Consider the following 24871-nt stretch of genomic DNA (forward strand, 5'->3'; position numbering starts at 1 on the left):
TTAAGTTCGTGTTCAAGTTTCCTTGGAGTGCCTACGAAGGTCCTACATGAGTTGTTGTGCTGGTTTGACACTGGCTGGACACCAAGTGGCCCCCAAAGCTGCTCTGTCACTCCCCCTCTCACTGGACAGGGGAGAGAAAATATAATGAAAGGCTCATGATTTATGGACAAGGAGAGATCACTCACCAGTTACTGTCACAGGCAAAACAGACCCAGCTTGGGGAAATTAATTGAATTTATTACCAATCAAATCAGAGAAGGGTAATGAGAATTAAAACAAACCTAAAGAACTCTTCCCCCCCCCCCCTCCTTCCTGGGTCTTGTCTCCTTCCCCATAACGTTCCCTGCTGCTGCTTCCTCCCCTGCTCTAGGATGGGATGCCTCCCACAGGACACAGTCCTCCACAAACTTCTCCGTGAGTCCTACCAAGGGCTGCAGTTCTTCACAAACTGCTCCTATGAGGACCCCCCCACAGGGTCACAAGTCCTGACATCAAACTTGATCCAGCCTGGGCTCCTCCCTCCACAGGGCCACAGTTCCAGGAACCTGCCCCAGCACAGGCTTCCCATGGGGTCACAGCCTCCTTCAGGCATTCATCTGCTCCTGTGTGGAGTCTTCTATGTTTTGCAGGTGGATGTCTGTTCCCCCATGGACCTCCATGGGTTGCAGGGGTACAGCTGCCCCACCATGACCTGCACCATGGGCTGCAGGGGAATCTCTGCTCTGGCATCTCCTGCCCCTCCTTCTCCACGGACTTTGGTGCCCTGTAAGGTTTCTCTTACATATTCTCATTCTGCTCCTCTCTGGCTGCAATATAAAACCATTTTCCCCCATTTCTTACGTATGTTATCACAGAGGAGTCACTACCATTTCTGATGGGCACAGACTTGGCCCCCAGCACATCCGTCCTGGAGCCGACTGGCATTGGCTCTGCTGGATAAGGGGAAGCTTCTCGCACCTTCTCACAGAAGCCACACCTTTACCCCCCATTCCCCCTGCACCACTCCCAAAATTTGGCCATGTAAATGGCCAAATATACCCAGTATACCTGTTCTATATATTGGTATACCAAATATACCCAATTGACTCAGCAAAGCTACTGAGTCAATGCTAGCACACGGAGACAGCAGCACCTGAGGACCACACAGCCTTGGTGAACACTTCTAGGTTCAAAAGTGGACATCTCCCCAGCACTTCAGTGAATAATTTTTGTAGTTTCAAATGTTCTGACCCCACAAAACAGCACAATTATGCCATAAGAACTTGCAAGTACTATGACTGGTAGTAAAAACTCTTGAGCTGTGACAGCACCTAGGAGTTTTAAATCAACTCCCAAGGCATGGGAATGACCTGAACAGAAATGGAAAGCACCTCCACACTAGTGGGACTGCACTCTGAACAGACAAGGCTTCACATGCAATTATTTTAAGATTTGAAATGCAACACGAATAGCTAAACCCAAACTCTAAGCAGAATGTCACTGTCTGGGCAAACTCTGGCAAGTGAAGGATGGTTGTTCCTGCTGGATAAACTGACTGGCCTTTGACCAAGGGGGAAGAGGAAATACGAGACAACTCTGTATAGAATTTTTGGTTTGGACTTTCTCTGTTATATATTGGATATGAACTCTTTAACTCTTTCACTTACCATTAAGTGAAAAGAATACTTGATTACTACAATTTTAATATGGATTTAAACAAGCTATCTAGCACTAAAAGAGTCTGTACTCTACTTTTAATACTTTTAAAGCCTATCTAGCTTTCAGCAAGTAATTTTCACTCCTAATAGTAGCAGCAAAATAAATGCTATCAAGGCTAATCCAAAAAGGGAACCATTTCCAAAACAAAGTGTAAAAACATTGACTGATTCTGTAATCCACTGTGGTATTTTGTCCCTTATTTCACTGCTAGCTCATAAACAATATTGCCCATGAGGTAGATCCTATGGTCTCATTCTCATATATCTTTATGTGTTCCTGTAAAATACATTTACAGTGTATTTCATTTGGGTGCACAACACAAAATGATCTCTTATTTTCCAAAAGATAACATTCCTTGAACTGAAGAAAAACCTATAACAAGGCTTGCTCTATAAATTCCCAATTTTTTCTTTCATTCCAAAACAGTGAAGACCTTTTGATCCCTTTTTATTTACCCAGGCTGACACTTATTTCCGCTTTCCAGAAACATTTGCAAAATTTCAAAAATCAGGAAGAGCATTGTGTAACATATTGACTGTAATTCCTCTCCTCTTCCACTTTTAGCAAACAAGCCTGTAAAAAAATATTTTTATAATGAATAAAAAGGTCATTTATAGCAGGGTCATGGATGTTTATTTTGTTTTTCTATTTTATGGGCAGCCACTACCCACTTCAAGCCTTGCACTGAACTTTTCATGAAGAATAAGTGACATAAATGACACAAAACAAGACAATTTTGTTCTTATTTAACATCCCAACAATGCCCATCCCATCCATTCCTTCAGAGTGAGCTCTGACAAGCATCCTTGTCAGGTGTGGCTCTGAATATAACAAAAGTCTTTTGTAATTTTGTTCTCCTTTACTGTCATTAAATGCCCAGAAATCTGAGGTGTAAGAGAAACCTTGGAGGTCAGATGCCCTGTTTTTCCCACCAGGCTCATTCCTAATGTCTGGATGTATTTTACTCAGTGAAATATTATAGTAACTCAAGAAGAGGAGCTCCAGCCGCTTTAGGCACTACATCCCAAGCTAGTAGTTCTCCCCAACAGGATGCTAATCATGTTATTTGGCCTAATAGTTCTCCCCACAGGACATTAACCCTGCTTTTTGGCCTAATTTTTTTTTTTTTCCTTGATGACAACCTCATCGTTCCATGGTTTTGAATCACACTAAGCTCTGCTCATTCTCCTCTAGTGAAATGTGCAAATATTGTTGACCAAGATACCCATGGGCACTCTTCACAGAATCCCAAAATGGGTAAGGTTGGAAAGGACCACAGTTGGTCACCTGGTCCAACCCTCCTGCTCCAGCAGGGTCACCTAGAGCCCAGATTTGCTATGCACCTAGGAGAATACTGGTTTTTTAAGCTAGGAAAACTATTGCCATCTCTTTATTTCATAAAAAGGGCTTCAGAATTAATTTAATATTTATAGTCACCTTGAACTTCACTTAAAGAGCAGAGAGATGAAAATAGGAAGCTGCACTGAAACAAGAAAGTAACTCTTCAGCTCTTCATCTGCAGCACCCTCCTGCCAACAGCACTATCAGAGCAAGAACATCCTCACTAGCTGGAGTCACTTGCTGGCCAGATGCTGCTGCAGCTGCAGTAATCTCTTTCTTATGTCAAACTTCAGCTCCACTGTAACTGAGGGCTGAGTCTGTACCCACAGCTAACACCTTTTTTAACAATGTGGTAAGTCATTCACGTCAATGTGTTTTGTACTCTGAAAAATTTTGCTGGTTAATCTGAGGAGAGGTGATCAGATTGGCCTCCAGTAATCTTTTCTGCGACAGTGAGTTTGCGCTGGGATCTCCTTTGTACAGGAGTTTTCAGTCCTGGACAAAGCAGAACTCAGTTCCAATGGTTCAAATCCAAGGAATTAGTTCACAAGCAGAGCATTTTTGTCCATTAGTATTTATGAAGACAGAAACACACGACGGCTTCCATTTTCTGCTTCAGCCTTCTTGAAGTTTGAGGGGGGGGGAACACAATGACCTTGCACAGATTATTTTGTTAGGAACACACAACGAGGGCTCTGTAATTAGCACTGTCCTTTGAAATGTGTGGCATTGCTTTTGATCACTTAAAACCCAAAACAGGCAAGTTGAGAACAGGAACACACGGAAGATTACCTAAATCCATTACCTGTACCTTGTGGAATTACAGCAGAGATGAATATGATACTGCATATTTATGTCATAATAGCAAGTTTGATACTCTCAGGATGTGCTGAAATGATTCTCTGTGAGTGACTAAACATGAGAGTCTTCCCAGATTAAAAGTTGCCCTCATTTCAAGGAAGAAAAAAAGACAAATGGACTAGTGCTGCTATTGATGGAAATGATGTCTGATAATGATGGGAAAGCTGGAATGCAAATTGAGAAGCTGTCAAGCCACGTGCAGTACCACTCAGTAACCTCACTGTCATTGCACTACAAAAGGGAAAAGAACATCTGCAGTTTAGTGCCTTATGAGCAAACACTGCACTACCAGCATTACCTAAACAAACCACATTTTTGCTAATGATGCCATCTGCAAATGAGCCCATGTCATTCCCTGTCCAAACTTTCAGATGCAGCTCAAACATACCTACAAAAAGAACTGTAATCTAGTGTAAAAAAACCTTACCACTAAACTAACTCTAATAATCCATAAACTGTGTATTTGTGTACACCATCTGTTTCATTCAGCTTTACTATGTGAGCTCTGATAACTGTCATTATCATTTTCAGGTCGAAAGAATGGAAAAATAAAAAAACACAGTATTTTCAATTCAATACTAGTAGCACAGCCCTCAGTTGAACCTCACTGCTCTTACAAAAACCCAACTCTACATGTAAGCAAGACAAGAAAATACAGTCTTGCAGTCTCTTAAGACTGGTTGATCATTCTCCTACCTCTGTAAAAGATTAGGTATGAGTTTGGAAAAAAGTTCTCCCTAAGTGGTCAGTCTCAAATAGTCAGTATACTTTTATCCCAAGAGTTTGCTTTTCAGGAAGTTAAAACTTCCTCACTGGGTCAATTTTCACATCTCCATTGACTTCAGTGAAGCTTCTGCAATCTGAAGCAGCTCATGATCAGCTTCCTCCAAAGGCAGGCACGAAGAGTTCAAGCCAAAAATCAAGTCCTGATCATGAAAGGTGAACACAGCTCCAAAAGGTTCCTTCACATGCCAAATCTTCTGCCCACTTGGATCTTAAAATATTTACTTGAACATTTGGATCTTAAAATATTTACTTGAACATTTCAATACTTCAGAACATGATTTCTGCTACTTGCTTCCTTTCTCTACTGTGCTAACTGTACTGCTCATTCTTGACATACAGGAGGGGGTTTTTTTGTGTGTTTTGAGTTTGGTTTGATTTTTTAAAAATTGTAAAACACATGTCCATGTTGTGAGAAAATTTATTGAAATGTGAAACCATTTTTCTTTTGCTTTATTAAGAGCAAATGGATGAAGTGCCATATTCCATACGGCAATGCGGACCAAGAACTTTATAACTTCAGAAGAACTAAAATATTAAAAAGTTTTGAAAATCTCAGACTTGCAGCAGAGTCAATTCTGTAATCTTGTTGGAAAACGTGCCATTAAAACCATTAATTTCAAGCATATATATTCAAGGAGTGTACCTCCTTAGTATAGTAGGAATAATTGGTCTAACATTATCATCTCTGTAGTACTCTTGTCTCTGGTTGCAATTCAATACAACCCAAAATTCGAGGCAAAACAGCAAAGTGTGCAGTTCCTTTCTATTCTTCATCCTATGGATTTTGCAGATAAATACAAATCCAGTACAAAACCTGTCAGTGCCTCCTCATGTAAGTTAAGCTGATACAACAGCTGGTTAAAATCACTACTATCAAGAAATGGTGCTGGGATCAAGAAGAACCACAACTAGCCCAGAAACCAGACCACATCAGAAAGAAAGGCAAGTCTCCTTTTCTCCTCTATTCAGGAAACAGGAATTACCCTCTGGGGATATAATAAACCAGGGATGTAAAAAGTTCTGAAACCTTCATTTCCCTCTCCTGTGCCTTTTGCCCTGTGAGGTCTTAATTTTCCCCTTTGTGAAAAGATGTCTCCACCATTCTGCAACACGAGGTCCTTCCACAACTAGTGTTCCTAATTTTTGTGAGACCTTTCGAAAGAGTCAGCTTCAAGCAACACGACCTTAGTTTCCATTACCCAGGAATCTGCTGCCACTAAAATTACTTGCAGCTTATTTTTCCCGTTTTTCTAAGTCTCTGCATGATTCCAAAAGCTCCTCTATGCTCCACACACTCCCAGAACATTTGATGTGTCCTTAGCTGTGCAGACCATCGGTTGCTCAGTTTATGCATGCACAAGCTTTTAAAGAGCGATATTTGCCAAGAATTAGCCTAAAGGCAGGATACTCCTCAGGTGTCACAGAACAGAAAAACCAGAAGATCATAGTGTAGTAAATGCCAGTGAATATTCCTAGTGTGTGGGAAGAATGCATAATCTTCAGAAAAAGGAGCTACTTGAATAACTTAAAACTGTAACTGCTTGTCTGTCCTGATCTGAAAAGGTCACTTAACCCTCAGAAAAGATTAAATGGATAAAAGGAGTTGAATCTACAGTGAAAACAATTTGTGTATGAGAAGCAGAGCTTGTCAAGCAAAACACTGAATTCTTACCTTTATGGGGATTCCAAATCCAGATAAAAGACAATCTGAACAGTCAAGGTCTCTCAAAACAAATGCCTGCTATAAACAAAGCTCTCTGTTTTCTTTATGCTTCTGAAAAAAATTACCAATCTTTGGACATTCATTTTGTAAACTACAATGGTTTATATTAAAGAGGAAGCTCTTATCTCCTCAACAGCATTACAGATGTAATATTCTTGAAAGAAGAAAATGTATTAATCATGTAGGCAAGAAATCAATGTGCAGTACTCAATACAGCTTCCTGACTTACACCTCATTTGTTTCCAACCATTGCATTTCCAAGCAGAGCTGGGGGGAAAAAAAAAAAAAGGAACTTCATAAAAGACCTCAATTGAAAACTATTTTTAAAATAATATAATTAAAAGGATGTAGCAATTTCACAGAAGTGTTCGTGCTTTAGCACAGGAAAATATGATATAACTCATCAATCATAAATAAAGCCTTAAATTACATAGGTATGTATGGCCTTGAAACACTGGAATTAAAACAAACTCCTTCCTCCAAATAGACACACCTCTCATAGACAGAATCGCTCAGTCTATTTGAAAAAATCTACTTAAGAATTCTTGAGTGATGCACAGTAAAATACCTTTCTGGTCCCCCCCCCCCCCTCAGACAATAACACAATATATTCCTGAACTGATTCAGAGAGGTTTCATGTTAAGATCATCACAATTACCACATATGATCATGGTGCTCTTCCACATGTGGTTTTAACATCAAGTAGGCTGTGAATAATTCAATAAATTATAAGTTTTTGGTACTTCTTTCTTCTCTTCTAGATAACAGAAAGCATTATTCTTGCAAATCAACACTAAATTTCAACCACTAATAACAAAATCAAAGTTTCTTTTGCAGATTAATTGAGCTGATACGTTTGGTGCATCAGTTTCAACGACGTTACAAACGTCAAGTTAACTGAACTTAGAAATAATTAATCTTGATACTTTTACCAGCTCCAGTCAGCGACACAAAATAGCAACAAGGTCTCCATCCTACAACCTTAACATCCCGGGGGCTTCTGGTGCACTTTAAAGACCAAACCTGAGGACACACAGCTGCCATCACAGCCAAAAAACTCTCAGTTCTTTTCCATGAACAAATTTAAATTCCCTATCACCACGGTTAAGGGAAAAGCTACCACTGATTCTGTTCAGCATTGAGAGAAACGAGAAGGCTCAGAAGAGGCAGACAACCAACTCACTGCATTACACCCACTTAGTAAAAAGCTTTTCTCCACTTTTCTACCCAGAACACCCAAAAATAAGTTCAATCACATAGAAAAGTCTGCCTGGACTTCATGGTGCCACTTTCTTGATTAAACACTACTAACTAGAGGAATAATTTGTCAGAGTCAGTGTAAACCAGCATGTTTTTACTCAGCTGTGAAAGGGAAACCAGCACTTAATAAATTAGAGCACTAGAAGAAAACATGACAATTTTGTTATTAATAACAACTTTTATAGCTCAAATTTAAAAATATTAAGCCAGAAACAATCCAAGATTCATGAAGAAAAATCTGGAACTATATACATGCATAATTAAGAATATCTAGATTCTTGTCAATATTTACTTAAGCTTTTTGTACAAGTTTTTTCACACAATCATATTTACAAGCACGTCTGTTTAAAACATATGAACATACATCTCTTATAGCATTTACAAATCTTTAGAATATATTTTTTTAGAAAAAAAGAATATTTCCTTAATTTGACAGATTTGGTTTCATCTTATGGTAAAGAGTTACCATTATTCAAATATCTAAATAACAGTCATCCTACTGGTACCCAGAATTATCACATATGGCTTTAAATACCTCCCAAACTCAAAGGATCACCTCACAAGTACAAACTACAGTCCACCTGTGGTACATTTCTAATTAAAGTCTTGAACTTTTGTTTGAGTTAGAACCACAACTTTGCAGACACTTCCTAAGCATGTACTCAGAAATAAGAGGCTCTTTTAATTCAAAGAAAAAACAACTTTGCTTCCAGTCAAGTCAACCACATATGAAGTGTGTACAAAATGGGATGTACGGGCTTTTATAGACATTCTAGCTACTTTTATGGATTTTTATTATCATGGGATACCACAGTTTTGAACAGATGATATTTGTGACGATTTACAGGAATCAAGTGAGAGATCTTCTAAGAAGAGGAAGAACACTTTTTCCTCAAAATATGACGATTTCTTTAGAAAAAAAAAAAGTCTGAGGTGGTTTTGCTCATAATGTCTAAGTTACTCATACAATCCAAGCAGTTAGATCACTTCACAAACTAAATGAAAATCCATCAGCTTGACTGCTTTTGTTTGGGGAAAAAAAAAAAACAACACAATAAACTTTTTTACAAATCAAGTAGTCATCTCCTTTGAGCACTATTCTCTAGAGCTCCTGCACTGATTGTTCCACAGTTTGTTCCTCCACAGGCTGCACAGCTTCCTGAACATAAACAATGAATTCAGAAGCCTCTCCACCCTGTGTATAGACAGTCACTGTCTCAATCCCCTCCACTTCATCTGATGAGACCACCAGGTGATGCTGCTCAGACAGCTCCACTGACGCCTGCTGCAGTGTCTCTTGAATCATCAAGGTGTGATTGGCTGATTGTTCCTCTTCTTTTACCTAAGGAGAAATTGGAGAGGTTACAGAAATTTCACCTTTCCAGTAAGTACCAGGCATTGTGATGATTAACGCAAATACAGCACACAAGTTAGCAATCACACAGTTTTGAAACAAAATGTCAGTTTTACAGAAAGTGATCACTTTTGATTAATGGCTGTATAGCAAGGCAGAATAGTGGAAGCAGTAACATAGCATTTCAGTTAAATGCATAGAGAGCTGCAGAGTTCCAGGAGCATCGGTCTTTGAAGACAGCTTTAATCTCTCAGCAGCCATTCATTCAAAACTGCTCCTATTTAAATAAATCTGAAGTCAAACAACTCCTCTAGTAGCACTGAGATGAGCATCCATGCAAAACCCCATGAAAAGACTGCACTCATTTCTTTTTTTCCCTAGGTCAACCAGGTCTCATAGAAGTACAAATTTCATTGTAAACCTTAACGGACTTTTATTGGAAAACTGTGAAACGTAAATATTACTGAAATAGATTCCTAAGGCCTACTGTTTGTGAGGCAGCAATACGTACAGTATTGAAAGGAGAGTGACAGAAGCAATTGAAAATAACAGAATTTTAACTGAACATTTTGCTTCTTGTCAGAATGAAAAAAAGCAACATCATTCGGTGTGGGATTTCAATGAGTTCATACAGCTGCCTGTCAAGTATTGAAATACAGTATGTACCAGAATTCAAGAACAAATCTTAATTCTCTACCAGATCCATGTAAAAATTTCAAGGAAAGTATCCAGGGGAGTATAAAAATACCAGAAAACTGTAAGTCTTGTAGAGGAAACACATTCTCTCAAGTATTAGTGGTAAAATAATCTCTTTTTGAGGAGAGAGTGGAACAGCAATTCTTCAGTATGCAAAGGCATTTGTTAGTGGCAGGTGTCCCTGCCAATGGTAGGAAGGTTGGAATGATTCGATCTTTAAGGTCCCTTCCATCCCAAACCATTCTGGGATTCTTTGATTCAGTTCACTGGATCTCAGTGTGGTCCTGCAGCACTGACCTCATAAGTGACCTTAAAAAGAACAGGTCAAACATGGTAGATTCTACAAAGTGTGGAATCTAAATTATGCAAATTAGAAAAGGCCAATTTTTTTTACTTAGAAGGTGACTCAAAAGTAAACAGTAGTAGTAGAACAATCAAGTTCAAGAAAATATAATTAGGATTAATGTTGTTTAAGAGGGGAGTGGGAACAGAAGGGAAGAACTCCAACATGGATTCCAAGGATCAGTTTGATCCCTCAGAGAGCAGCAAGGAGAAAAAGCAGCCCTACATGTTTTCCTAATGTTCTTTGCTCATTCAATTTTTTCCTAGAGTACCCATTCCTTTTGTTATACAGTGACTTTGCTTTTAACTTTTTTATTTCGTGTTTAAAATATCTGTCAGCTGAAGAAGATTTCAGAGACACACAAACCCCTCAGGACTTCATATCACTTTGAACTCTCACTCTCAATTCATCAGGCTATAGAAAGGTTTTTCCTGAACAATAATGAGCATGTTCAGGTTTTAAATTATTCAGAGGTCCCCAAGTCAGTCTGGCTGTAATATATTGATGAAATATATGTGGATATTATCTGGTAAAAGATTTAACATCTAAAGGGAATTTGGGCATTGTTATCAACCTTAATGCAACAGCACAGTTGTACCTACTGACACTGACTCTGGCTTTGTTGCACAGGATTCAGATTATAGGGATAAAAATACAGGAATAAAGTCCTTTTCACATTCTGTTTCTTTTACCAAGCATATCTGAACATTTTATTTGAAAGTTACTTTAAACAACTTCTGCTAAAGTTCAAGCTTACCAACCTACACAGGTGGGTGATGCGTCTCTTGACAAAACATAATTTGCAACCAACGCTCAGAAAACCAATTTATGTTGTCACAAAATACAGGTATCATAGAATCAAAGAGTCACCTAATCACAGAATGGTTTGGATTAGAAGGGAACTTAAACATCATTTAGTTCCAACCCCTCTGCCATGGGCACCTTCCAACGCATCCAGACTAGCCTTGAACCCTCCCAGGGAATGGGGCATTCCCAACTTCTCTGGGCAACCTGTTCCAGTGCCTCACTACCCTTGGAGTAAAGGATTTATTCCTGACACCTAATCTAAATCTCTCCTCTTTCAGTTTAAAAGTGTTCCCCCTTGTCCTATCACTATATCTGCCCCTGTCAGATGTCACTCCTTTCACCAACATACCCCTTACAAATGGAAGCTTGAGCCTCTCCTCAAAAAGCAAGGAGTTAAATCATAAAAAAACCCATGGCATGTAAACTTTCTTCCCTTGTTCCTCCTAATGCACCCCCCTCTTTTTTTTTTTTTCTTAATTACTAAAGAAACCCTAAGTCCTACCTAAAGCAATAGAGCTTTGGTGAATTCATACACCACACTCTTTCCCTGACTGTTCTCTCCTCCTTCCTGAAGTTACCTGCTCATGTCAGCTCCTGTGTGAAAGTAAGGACATGCACAAGATCTGCTAATGAAGATTGCAATGGGCAGAGAAAAGTCTAATCATTAGTGAATTCAGATAGGAAGCTGCAGTCAAAAACATTAGATAATTAGGGTCTCACAGCTTGTTATGAATCAGCTCACAATTACAGCCCTTGATTTTAGAGATGCTCAAACAAATACAGGAATAGGGGTGTCTAAAATGTGGCCCTTTAATTATGTAATATACACTATCTTCTCTTGTTTTAGTGCACTTTTACATAAACCTCTAACAACATGCCTCAGGCCAGAAAAATTACACTGCATTTGCCAAGAGCTGTGAGAATGCACAACACAATATAAGATGGATCTCACTGTAGTCACTCTAAATCAAAACCCATAAATAATTCTAAATATAGTTTTGTGAATGTACATAAATAATGAAGAAAGGAAAATAAATAAAGCAAAGTTGACAAGAAAATGAAATGAAACCAGAAACTCATTCAATTCAATAGCAGCAATCTAATACTTACTCAGTTTTATATGCTTTTGAAATGAAAATGGCCAATAAAGAAAGTTAATTTAACCTCCCTACCTGACTTTATCCATGTGGGTTTATTACCCTTGTCATGCAGGGTAAAGAAGACTAATGCCCTTATTTCTGGTGTTTCTAGCCTCCAGTATCCTTTTTGGACAGCTATCTGTAATCCTTTTAGTTTGACAAATCACCACGTTATTTGGGATATTCACATTTCAAATCAGTTCAATGCTTACATGCTTCTGCTTGGTTCCTATTAGATTGTTCCACAGGGAATAATCTCAAAATGTTAATTTACATCCCTCAAATTGATGAAACAGTGGGACAGCTGCCATCAGAATGAATGAAGTCACTACACTCAATTCTTTTTATTGGCATCCGAAATCTTTCGAAGAGTAGCATCCAAGACCTCTTCTCTGTTTGAGAGCCAGCTGAAAAGCATCTGTCTGCTTATCCTTCGTTAAAGAATGACGGCAAGGAGCTGAAGCCACACACAGCTGGCATATTAAATCAAGTCAGTACCTGCATAAATATTCTTTATTAACATAATCTGTCTCCACAAAAGCCAAGGGGCTTTTACCACCATGTTTTCATAAGAAGCTCAACGTTCCTAAATTCTAAATGTTTTAATTTACATATCCGAGGACCATCCAAATTCATGTAAGTAGTCATTAAAAATGAGTCTCTCTTAGAGCAATCTGTTCCTCTCAAAGCAAGGCGGCCTTTTTTTATTTTGAAATAAATTAATTCAAGCCATTAAGGAAAATACACTTCTTCCCTTTTCTGAAAAGGAGGGAAGAAAATATTTGCAGTAAGATGCTAAAGCCTTTTCCTTACTCTAGAGCTCATCCTGTGAAATAATGTAATATCTTTGATTTTATTTGAAGTCAGCAGGAGTTGAAGGTCTGTAGTGTTTAAGACATTTCTGCTGGGCTTGTCCCCAAATCCTCTGTGGAATCTCTCCCTTGATTTCAGATTCAATGCTGCCTCTCAGTTTACCACAAGGAAAAAAATTTAATCACAGGCATTTTTCAGATTTTCAAAACCTTACACTAGGTTACAGATGCTCCTATTTATATCATAAAACACCAGTAAGAAAATATACAAAATATCTACAGAAAGGATTAAAATGAAAGGTGAATTATAAGCGTTTTAGATCACAGAGAGCACCTGGATACGTGACGTGCCAGCTGACATTGGTGCCTACAAGTATTGTTCAGTATTGTTTGAATAATCTGAACTCTCTCTCTCTCTCTCAGTTCTAGTTTACATATAGTTATATTGTGTGAAAAAGACACACAGAAAACACTGTAATTTGATCATATGAATCTCTATAATGAGCTACAAAACAATCTGGCACACAATGGTTTCGGAATAATAAGAGAGTTGAGTATGAAAGACTTGCTTTGCATAAAATAAAAACTGCAAGGCATCAAACAACCCCTGATACAGCTGGTGCAGATTTTGAAAAAGTTTTAGCAATTGGCTGCTTGAATATATTCTGACAGAGAGACTGTGACTGGCAATGGCTGGATCACCTCATTTCCTTTTGAGGCACAATGGCCTCAAAACATTGCCATCGTTTTAAGAGCTCTAACAGGACAATGATCTTGACATGAGATTTTGTCTGTATATTACAGAGATGATGAGAACTCCAAAAAGGCTGAGGAAAAGGGGGCCATCTGCCCCAGTTAACGCTTTCCTTTGCTGCTGCCATCACGGGAATGTTCTAAAGCAACTACAAACTTGACAATCAAAGTATATAAAACTTCACGTCCTGACAAATTTTCTAGATCAACATCAGCACCCACAATCGTGCAGGTACCAATGGGAGCCAGACTGAAAATACAGGGTGTGTTGCTGAGGCACAATGTGCCGTAGCCTGTGACGTGACAGCCATGCTAATATTAGATATTTACTTTAGAAGGTATGTTACACTACAAAACTCTGCTCTCTGATCTGCTTTGAGCTGATGTGTAATCATTGCTGTGCACTCCTACTGCTGTCACTTTGAAGAAAGTGACTTAGCATGGTAGGATTTTAATGGAGCCTGAAGAGATCACAGAATAAAAGGATGAAAGGAACTAAAATAAAGGGTGAAACGCATGGAAATCCAGTGTTTCCTGGTTATCCTCTGATAAAGATCTGATTAGTTATTGTAATAGTTGATATACTTATTCTTCAGAGCACATTATGCCTAGGCTGAAAATAGTTCACCATGCTTTTCAGGAATAAATTTAACCCTTCACTTCAGTCTAGAGAGTAGTAAGAACATCAGTCCTGTCTCATATTCCTGAGTTGGAGAAAAGGAGAAAAAAATTCAGCAGCCAACTACTGCTTTTTACTATTAATATCAAAGTAGTGCTTTGGATCAGGACCTTGTATCAGCTACGTTACACGCAAAGAGTAGTTCATGCCCCAAAGGCCTTATAATTTCAGTATAAAAGAAGAGACAGAAAGCAGACACAGAAAAAGAGAGGTGGGGGAGTACAACATAAATGAGACAGTGGTAGCTCTGTGTGATGGGCATTAGTATTAATACACCAATAGCCTATCCACAGATAATTACTGTCATCATTACTGTCATCATACTTCTGACAAGGAATTGAGACAAGACAATGAGGTACAAATTGCTCCTCATTAAAAATTCACATAACTAAGCACAATATGGAAGAAGGCATTAAGAAACTTGTCTGAAAAAAAGTAATGAGCAATTAAGTCTTCATGGACTGCACAAGGGTAGGAGTCAAAATCTTTACAGCTAATGAGAAAGGGGAGTCTAAGTCAGAAATGGAGTAAAAAGCCTTGGAAAGGAAAACAAGGTTTCATTTGATGTGGCAAGGGAGGAACACCAAGTGAGCAGAAAAAGAGAGTGTGATGTCAAGAGAAGGAAAGTCATCTGTGAATTTTTCTGAAGGAATACAAACGGGAAAAAAACATAATCTGTGGGCGTCAGAAAAAAGACTATCAGAGTTAACTGTAGCATAAAATAATGATAGCTTGGACAACCATTTTAGCTAAGTGGTTGAAATAAGAGACCATATAAAAGTCATCATGCAGAACAAATCGGCACCATTTAGATAATCACCTGCAGGCAAGGCCCAAGGACCTACCTGAGGAGGAGATCAGCTCTCTGTCCTGAACAACAAGGAAAGGTACCCCACAGGGGTGAACAATACAGTGGACTGCTGATAAACAACTGTGCAGAAAGGCTGATATAATCACCTTAGTGATTAATAACATGGATAGTGATTAATACAATCTTCTTACCCATCTTCAGAGTGAGCTTGAAGTGCTGCCTCTAGAGCATACAGAGCCAACACAGTATCACAGACCTAAACATCGCAAATTACCAGCAAATTTGTCCATCACTACCTAATGAAGAAAAGCCTGAAAAACAGGTAATATGCAGCCAAATTTAACTGGTTACTAAAGCATATACCAATATAAAATCCTACTGCTCTGGTTCAGTAATTTGATGCAAAAATAAAAACTCATATTTGGACAAAGACCTGTATGTGTATTCTACTCTTTGTGTCAAAGAGAACTGGTACAAGAAATACACTGCAATGATGAAAAATAAATGAATTAAATCAGAAAGTATCTTGCTATCATTACACATTCCCACTAACAAACACTGGAAATGGAAGAACAATTATAAACAAAAAACTGATGGACACAGACCAAGAAGGGGCAACTCTTCTGATGTTCTGGCCAATGTAGTGAGGGATTCTGGAACTAAACTTTTAAGCATATTCATATATTGCAAAACCAAAAAAAAAACCACTTTGAATCTTGTCTCTCTCAAGAATAATTTAACAGACACTACACACTGAAAGAGTTTCCTCTGCAAAAAATAAGATATCAGGGGGTGCTCATTTCTGAGGGAAATGTTTCTTCACAAGTAACTCAGTATTTAAATCAAACAAATGTTTAACTTGGAACAAACTTCTTAAGGAACAACTTATTATTATTATTATTTGATGTACACAAACTAAAAGAAAGAACTACACATCAAGGCAGTTTGTAGTTAAACACTCTCTGTCTCTGTTACAGTCAACAGACAGATACATTGTGTGAAAAACAAGTCTCTGAACAGAGAGACTGTAAATCAAGGGTGTCTGTGATACTGGCATGACTGCTCATCCTCCAATCCTGCCTTTATATTCAGCATGTGAGCTAGGAAAATAGTCCACCTACATAAATAATGGATTGAACAGCCTCTGCTAGCAAAATAAACAAAAACCCAAATGAATCAATCTCCACCCTCAGGCACAAGGGCAAAAGTACATCTGTAATAGGACACAGAGAGTCAAACGAGCAGAAAGGGAAGTGTCTTGTTTTACACTTCCAGTGTTCCACCTTGCTACGGGCTCTGTTCCCACAAAACTGCTTTCTCCCCTTCTCCTGCCTATGTTTACCATCCACTAAGAACAGCATTTCCTCCCTTTTCTAAGCATTTATTAGCCTCTTTCCTTGTTACTCTTCAAACTTAGCACTCTTTCCTCTCTTTCCCACCTCATTACTTTCTTGGTCTTTAAACAGTGCAGAACAACTCAAATGTCATGCTATAAAGAAATATCTTCACTAGCTCTTCATTCCAGAAAAAGATCTGGACTGGATAACTAATAACTGAAAAGGACTCAAATTGACAAGGATACATTCCTGCCATGCTGTGATCAGAGCTTCAAAGTGGATTTTTGCCAGTCTCTGATCATATATTGGTAAAACTTTATTACATTATTAACTTTTTTTTTCCTCGGGTATTTGTTATATACTGCATTCCTTAGCAGCTGCATGTTTTCATAGCTGTCACACAACAAGATTTCTCTCACATTAGATATAAGAAAAAGTTAAACTTTGATAACTGATTAGAATACTGACTTGCAGGCAACAATAACCTAAAATCATTTCAGGCTCTAGACACAAACTTTGAAAGCTCCTATGCATATGACACTATCAGAGCAAACATTGATTCCTATTTCCCAATCACAATTCAAACTCAGTGAGAATAGCTTTGCTTTTTGGGGGTTTAAAATCATAGGCTGAATCCTGAGCCAGGCTGGGACTGGCTATTTTTATGTTATCAAAGCATTTTCTTTTATAAAATCATTCTGATGAACAAAAAGAAGAAGTTTCCAAAGTCATAACTGAAATATTTTTCTTCTCAGCACGCAATTCAGGAGCTGGGAGCTTTGACAATCTGATCTTACTGTCAGGTCCATCATGTGTACTCATATTTTAAGATACTTGCAGTAAGACTAAAAGCAACCCAGAAGAATAATTTCACAGAAGAATCCCTCAACCATGGTATCCTTTCTGTTTTGTGACCTAATGGAAAACAATTTTAAAATTTCACTGGTTAGACTTTAATACATCAGAAATGTTCCAAGATGCTGAAAAGGACTTGCAGATAAAGACAATTTGTTTCTGCTGGCAAAAGTCTTGCATTACCCTGAACCTTCAAGTACAGCACACTGAAGGTATGTGAGCACACAGGTTAGGGAAGGGCTAAAGCATGAAGATGACAGCATTACTGACAGATGCAGCTGGATTCACACATAATTTTAAGGATTAGGTATAAATGGGACTTTTATGAGTGAAAAGTAAAGAAAGGACAACTGTGGGAGAAAAAAAATTCCATGGAGGAAATGGCAGACAAAAATAGGAACACTGCAGTGTAACATTTACAGCAAAAAATACTTTAAAAACATTCTAATAATTTATGATTTAGAAGAAATTTCTTAGTGCTAATAGAGAAATATGAAGGCAGCATGGAGGGTTTAGCTAAAAACGAGATACGAAGGTAAGAACTAAAATAAAAAATGGATAATGTATGTCCTTAGAGAAAAAAGAAAAAAACAAACCTAACAGGATAAAATCAGAACTACAATAAATGTTAAGGAAAAAAAAATGGACCCAAGCTGCTAAGCAAGGACTCTGTGAGGCCATTAAAGAACAAGAGTGGAAATTCAGTGACAGATGATGTTGATATATTGCTGACACCCTGAATGAATTCTTTGTCTCACAATCCACAAGAGAAGCTGAAGGTCACAGAAGAAAGTTTAGAATGAGTTTTTCAGAAATAAAGTCTTAAGGCCACTTCAAGGTTAACAATTAGGAACCTACTACAATTAAAACCTGACATAGTCGTAGGTACAAATGAGGGATATCCCACAGAAAGTAACTCTGTACTGAAGAAAAATCTTGTTCTGAACAGGGAAGTAGTAAGTCATGTTAACTACATTTAAAGACTTCTTTCCCTCAGATTACAAATGAGGGTGCCTGTAATTCCAGAGCAATCTTCTGGTGAGAAGACAGGCTGGAAAGTAACTACAGCTCTATAACAGAACAGACAGACTTTGATAAAATACTGAATTATATAAAAAATTAAAAGAGAAAAAAATAACAACATAGAAAAATGAAAGAAAAAAAAATTAAAAAAGATAGATCATCATCATGATCTGCAGAGCTCCCCTGGTCCCTGCTGTGCCTCCATAAAGTCCATTAAAGGTCAGTGAGCAGTGACCTGATCCTCCCCTGGGAAATCACAGATCTGCAAACTCCTGCACACACAGAGTGAAAAGTACTGGGGCTACCAGAGAAAGAAATGAGCAGGCATTTCAGAACAGGCAAGAAACATGTTCACAGAGGAACAGTGCCTTGAGCATCAGTGTAAATCCTTAGCAAAAGGCGTCATAAACAGAGGTAGCACAACATCACTCAGCTTGAGAGGTATCTGAATTCTTCACTGATTTTGCTTCTGTGCCACTTAGAAGTAGGGGAAAAAAGCTGCTTTATATTAAAAAGACTCAAGTGATGGGGTGGGGAGGGAGAGGAGATAAAAAAGTAAAGCAGCAAAGCGATTCTGTGCTCCAAGAATTCAGTATTTCATTTGATATAGGAGTGGGGCTTGTAAGAGTTTGACATCAGACCAGTGAGAGTCACTGATGTACACAAAGCAAGGGCAAAAATAAGTGATCAAGGCTTAGCAGCTTGTAAACTCAAAACGCTAGAAATATGGATTAAGAAGCAAGGAAGAAAATTAATTTGGAATATAAATATTTACTTACAAATAGCTACCAGCAAATTCAGATGGTCTAACAAGGAAGATGATAGATTTTAAGATGACCCAGACATTGATCAGATTTAACAACTGGAGGAGGAAGAATCACCAGATTTTTTAGATTATGTACTTTTGATAACACTAAAATATCAAAATATTACTTCTTCTTGGTAGCTGCTACTTTAGCAGCCCCTGTCTCCTACACTTTTAGTAGAAAGGCATCAAAAGATGCACTTTTAAGGGAAGAACCAGTTTTAGTAACATTTACAGACACCACAAACACCAATGGCTAATGTTGCATTTAGCCCTTAAAAAGAACATTTGTATAGCACATTATGCATATTGGCAATTACTCTACTGTAAAAGTTGTTTTGAAACTTGTACAAAATTGGACTAAACTGTCTCTTCTCTTTAATGACTGAATTTAGTTTCCAAATTAGGATCTGTTATTTTACCAAAAAAACCCCCAAAAAACCGAAAAACCCATCACCAAACTCTTACAGGGTTTCTAATCAAAATACCTGTTAAGGATTTCAAAGGAACATCTCAAACTGCTCTGTCTTGAAATTCTGTCTCCATTAAATTTGGACAGCAAGTTTAGGAATTATCAGATACTCCATAGACTATGAACTTCCCACTTCTGTGAAGCTCTCATGAACTCAATGACCACAATGCTACAAAAAGATGCTGAACTCAGAAGTTAGCTCTAGCACTCAAAATAATCAATTTTGGTCCATTTAAATAAAAGGAGTTACTTAAACTCTTCGTGAAGTTGAAATTTCTCATGTACTTTCCTTCTCTCACCTCTCAACCACACTGAGTGCAGAGACCCCAGTGAACTGATGAACACAGTGGGAAAAAGGATAAGCAAAGACCTATGATGAAACAGAAGGAATAAGTGGAGTTTGGAGTGAGAAGAATGAAAAATGCAAGCAACAAAGTTAGCAGACCTGTGAGGAGGAAATACTAAGAAAAAGTCATGATGTTTTAACCCAACAGGCACCTCAAATTGAAAATTATGTCCTTTTACTTGCTGCACCAAGGACCTCCTGATTCTTTTAGATGACAGTGGTACTAACTGCCTGCGCACAAGCTCAAAAAAGCACTGTATTTTCACATACATACACATGTATATACATATGTGTGTTTATTCACTCATATTTTACATACATGCATTTTTCTATATAAAAATATATATATGCATATATGTATAAACATGTATATGTGTAGACATATAAACAGACATACAGGCAACACGCAGTAAAAAAAACCCTTCAGAAAAAAATTCTATGCATGTCTTGCGTGGTCATGTAAAATCTGGCCCTTGTAAAGTAACACCCACTTCACAACAAATACATGAAAATTAAATATATCTGCTTTGGAGAGGAAAAAGATCTCTTACCTGCTTTACCACTGTCACTGTGCCAGGGGCCATCGTAACTACAGAAGCAACTGCGGTGGCATCGTGGGACTCTGAACCCAGCTCAATGATTTGCTGCAGGATGTTTACAGCTGTTGGATCAAGTCTTTCACCTTATCAGAAAGACAGCAGACATAAGATCATTACAGTAAAACAGCTCTAAGGGTACGTGAACCTAAGTGGTACAACAGGCTCTCTTTCCCCTCCTGCCTTAGCCCTGACTCACTGTTTGTACATTTCAAATGGCTCAGTAACAAGACAATCCAATAACAGACCTCTGGCAGGGAAATATTCACAAAACAAATGTGCCCAGGGAATGCATGAAATCAGCAGGTGAAGCCACACTGATCACTTTTATGCCTATTTGAAACACATCTAAAAGAACACATTGAATAAGGAAACAACAGGCACAACTCACAGCAGTAACTGCAAATTAGTGAAGCTGCAAGACTTCACAAATCCAAATGTGTATTTGCCAGACATTCACCTCAAACAGAACCTGACTATATACCTATAACCGCAGTCAGAAAGCAAAAGAAACTGTCAGAGTCATGTAAAGTTGCCTTATATTTGCTTTAAACAATGTTAGAACTAGCAAAGAGACAGTAAATAGATTAAATCCCATCTCTTAACCCCAAACTCTTTCACACTGAGGTTGATACTGTGATGAGAACCTAGGTCAGATAATTTAATTAAAACCAGAAAGTGGTTATATTTTGTTACTTACGTACAAAACAACTTTATCTGAGTACTGAAAAATGTTTGCTTGCTTTCTTTCCTATAAAACTGCCTTTAGACAAAATGCTACTGTTTTTCAGACTGAGAGGGAATATGCTGGAAGAATATCTGAAGTTGGATGCACTAAAAAGCACATCATTCTACTCTGAAAACTACAGCCTTGTGCTTAAAATCACAACTGTCATGTGCAGCATATTCCATGATCATGTTTATTTTATTTATTTATTTGTATTATGAGCTATAAAGACAAGGAAGGTAAACAATTGTAAAATGCTGTCTTCTGATAACTACTTAGTTTTATATATATAAAAACAAAAGATATAAAACAAACCTACTCTAGTCTCTGATGTTTTAACAATCAGAAATCTGGACACTTTTTCCTTTTCCTCCATTTTTTGTTATTTCTCCCTTAGCAACCATTATCTAATACCACTCTTTTCTTCCTCAGTCTGATACAGAATAGCTCACTTAGTTTTGTGTGCCATCAAAACTGAGTTTGTTAGTACTGCCTTGGGAACGTGGTAAATGAGCTATTCCACCGTGTCACTCCTGCAGTCTGGCTGCCTCAAGCAGGGAGAGAAATAATAGCCAGGGAATTGCCATTAGATACACACCATCTACTCTGCCAAGATAGCTGATTTCACAGTATATTTAATAATAGAGGCAGGAAATTCCACACGGCTAATAATAAAGTGCAAAACAGGCTGTGATAAGCATTAATGACTTAAGGATACAGAAGTTCATAAAGAATGCTAATTTCTCATTTATCCTCAAAGAAAGTATAGCCCCCCAGAAGTAAGTTCTGGATGACTAATTTCATCTTTTTTAATAGGAGATCACAGGGGATCTTTTATTGCCCAGAATACTCAAAAGAATTAGATATTTATGAAAAAAAGATGTATCTTGTGTTCCAACCTAAAAAAAAAAAAAAAAGGTAGCTTACCATTCTCAGAAGTATATCTAAGGTTCTGTAAAGCAGCTACAGCAGCTTGAGTGCCTTGAACATCTTCTCCAGCCTCTGTGATATGGACATACTGAGTGGATGCTTCTTCAGAAACTTCAGCAGTTAACTTGGAAACAAAATCCAGCCAAGGCATGAATAATCTCATTTTAGCCATTTAAAGAACAATATGAAATGAGATTTGGACAACAAGTATTGTAACAATATATAATAGAAAACAATATAATAGTTTTCTATTATATAGAAACTGGGTGAAACAGAGTTCAAGAAGAATATTACATGAGAGTCAGGATATGATCCCAAAGTTTTCTTCTAGATTCTATTTCAAAAGTTATTTTAAGTATGCTAAATAATCCTGACTTCATTTTTCTTGCAGTTCTTTTAGAACTAGTAATAGACTATCGTATCAGAGTTTAGCATAGAACTTTTGAGCCAAATTAATGCAGAGCTGGTAAAACAACTCAAGTTTGAAAATGGCATTTTGTTTCAGAAAAGTTATCCTTTCCATGAACTATGTTTTTCAAGGCAAGCTCTTAATATGTACTCCTGCTAGGATGAGATTCCTTCTTTCTACCCAGTTCAGAAGCAGAGACATGTCTGCAACACGGGATGTCCTCTAATTTTTTCAGCTTTGGGCATTTACTGGGAAAATGTACAGAGAATCATTTGAAATGTGGATTCAAGGCTTTGAAGGATGACATTTTAAAATGCTTGTCCTGTGTTCTTTGAATAACTGTCCAAATAGAATCTACTCCAGTATTTTTCAAGGACTTAAACCTTCTGTGTGTGGCTACACAATAACTACTAGACAAGACCTGCAGGTCAGCTCTTACAAATCAGGCATTAGATTCATAATGGGGGCCAGGCTGAAATTTAGCATAATAGGTCTTACACTGAGCAGGTCAGCCAACTGCAGTTGACTTCTGGCTTCTTCCTCTCACTGAACATCAAAACCAGCCTACTTAGGCAGTGGAAGGGACTCAGCTTGCCAACTGTAATTTTTAAAATAAAAGTGTCTGAATCTGTGGTTTTCCCACAGATTCTGCATCTGCAGTCAGCTCTGCTCTGTAAGGGTAAGGGTTTCCATTTTGGAACAAATTGTCCTGTGTATGACGACAGAGGAAAGCTTGAAAGGGGTATTGTCCTCTCATGGTAGCCGCCCCACACCACTCCAAATCAAGAAAATTCATGTTGTTTGTTTTGTTTTTTCAAACTGAGTTTCTTAGGTCTAACTTGACTTTTTTTTAAAGTCTGATCTTAGAGATACTGTGATTTTCACAGAATAGTCTGAGTTGGAAGGGATCCAGATTTTCCATATACTTTGGACTGAAGATGAAACCACAGAACAAATGATAGGAGATTGACTCTGTATAACATTACCATTTTTTCAGCTGTTCAATTTACAAATTCAGTTTTCTAACTGAAGATTCTAACCTTCTCTTGGACCAAAAGAGAAGTTTTTTTCATTACCTCAGTACAAATTTTCAGCTTTGCTCACTTGAAGTTAACATCAGTTAATATCTGGCATATAAAAAATTCAGTAAGTTTTTCAATTTCACATTTTTTTGCTAGAACTTTCACCCTTTCTGCTGCAAATAAGAGGACTAGAGGGCTAAAATGCAAAAAATAAGCATTTACAAGGTTGTTAATCCTACAATATATTAAAGTTTAACAATCATAGCCATGTATGCTTTCAAGTGAAGATGAGATCACGCGGCCATCTAAGCTTACATGAAGTCAAATCTACATTTTCGTATAATTCTTATTATCATCCTTCCTTTTCTCCCCAGAATTTTAAAAGATCTCAGGGTCAAAGCCATAGTAACTTTGCTTTACCTCCCACTTGGTCTCCCCATCATTTTCCACCAGCTTCATTCCATGCTTGTTTTTAAGATGCCTGTTGAACTCCCATTTTGTACCGTACACAAAGCTGCAAACAGGACACTTAATGCCACCTATAGGGAAACACAAATAAATTCCTTGAGTTATTTTCATAGAAATTCTTTTACAAGGCAGTAACAAACTGTTTGAATTGACCCCATTTCTCAAGTTTCAAACAAACTAATCTTTTTTTGGTACATTATCAAAGTAAACTAGGAAGAGTTAATAACATAACGTCATCTTCACGCAACTAACTTTGCTTTTGAGAGTTTTATGTTAGCATTTAGAACTGTAAATCTAAGTTTTCTGTGTATAAAATGATGCCTGGCATGAATTTAGCACAATGTTCCCTGTGTCAGCTTGCAGCATTACAGGTAAAAAACTGAGCACGACGAAATCATAAGAATCAAATTTTCTACACTAGATTAAACAGCTTTTACTTATTTTTCTTATGGAAGTCATTTGGCCAAGTGTCAGATCTCAGCTGCCTGTAATTACGCAAATAAGTATTTCTCTTTTTTCCCCTCTATTGACCAAAGCAGAATTAAAATAATCTGCATGTGACAAAGTGTTGCATTAGGTGACCAGAACTAACTCTAACAAATCTAATGGCTGGGGAAGTGCCTTATGCCACTCTAGGAACTGTGACACCAGATGGTTGACTCCACATTACTGTGGCAAATGATGATTCTTACCCATCATGTTCAAATGCTTCAAACAGACCCTCAGAAGCTGGTTATAAGCCAAGACCTGGTTGCACAGCCTTTTATGAATGAGGTGATTAGGAAAAAAACATCTCATTTTACATTAATGGAAACCTA

At 37.8% G+C, this 24871-nt stretch overlaps 1 protein-coding gene across 3 annotated transcripts in view; it reads right to left on the bottom strand.

Moving 5' to 3' along the window:
* Window positions 1-6556: 6556 nt before the first annotated feature.
* The window catches only part of ZFAT (zinc finger and AT-hook domain containing), a 121639-nt gene continuing 103324 nt past the window's right edge, over window positions 6557-24871 (bottom strand). For all 3 annotated transcript variants that reach the window (XM_027898701.1, XM_027898700.1, XM_027898702.1), the window contains 4 exons: window positions 24006-24124; window positions 22152-22278; window positions 20453-20583; window positions 6557-9011 (listed from right to left, as the gene is read on the bottom strand). In XM_027898701.1, the coding sequence (XP_027754502.1) occupies window positions 8772-9011; window positions 20453-20583; window positions 22152-22278; window positions 24006-24124 (617 nt within the window). In that variant the 3' untranslated portion in view covers window positions 6557-8771. The remainder of the gene's footprint in view (window positions 9012-20452; window positions 20584-22151; window positions 22279-24005; window positions 24125-24871) is intronic.

The sequence above is a fragment of the Empidonax traillii genome, unplaced genomic scaffold (genome assembly GCF_003031625.1).
Source record: "Empidonax traillii isolate 1590-97213 ecotype Southwest subspecies unplaced genomic scaffold, ASM303162v1 scaffold618:size574337, whole genome shotgun sequence".
In the NCBI taxonomy this organism is placed as follows: domain Eukaryota; kingdom Metazoa; phylum Chordata; class Aves; order Passeriformes; family Tyrannidae; genus Empidonax; species Empidonax traillii.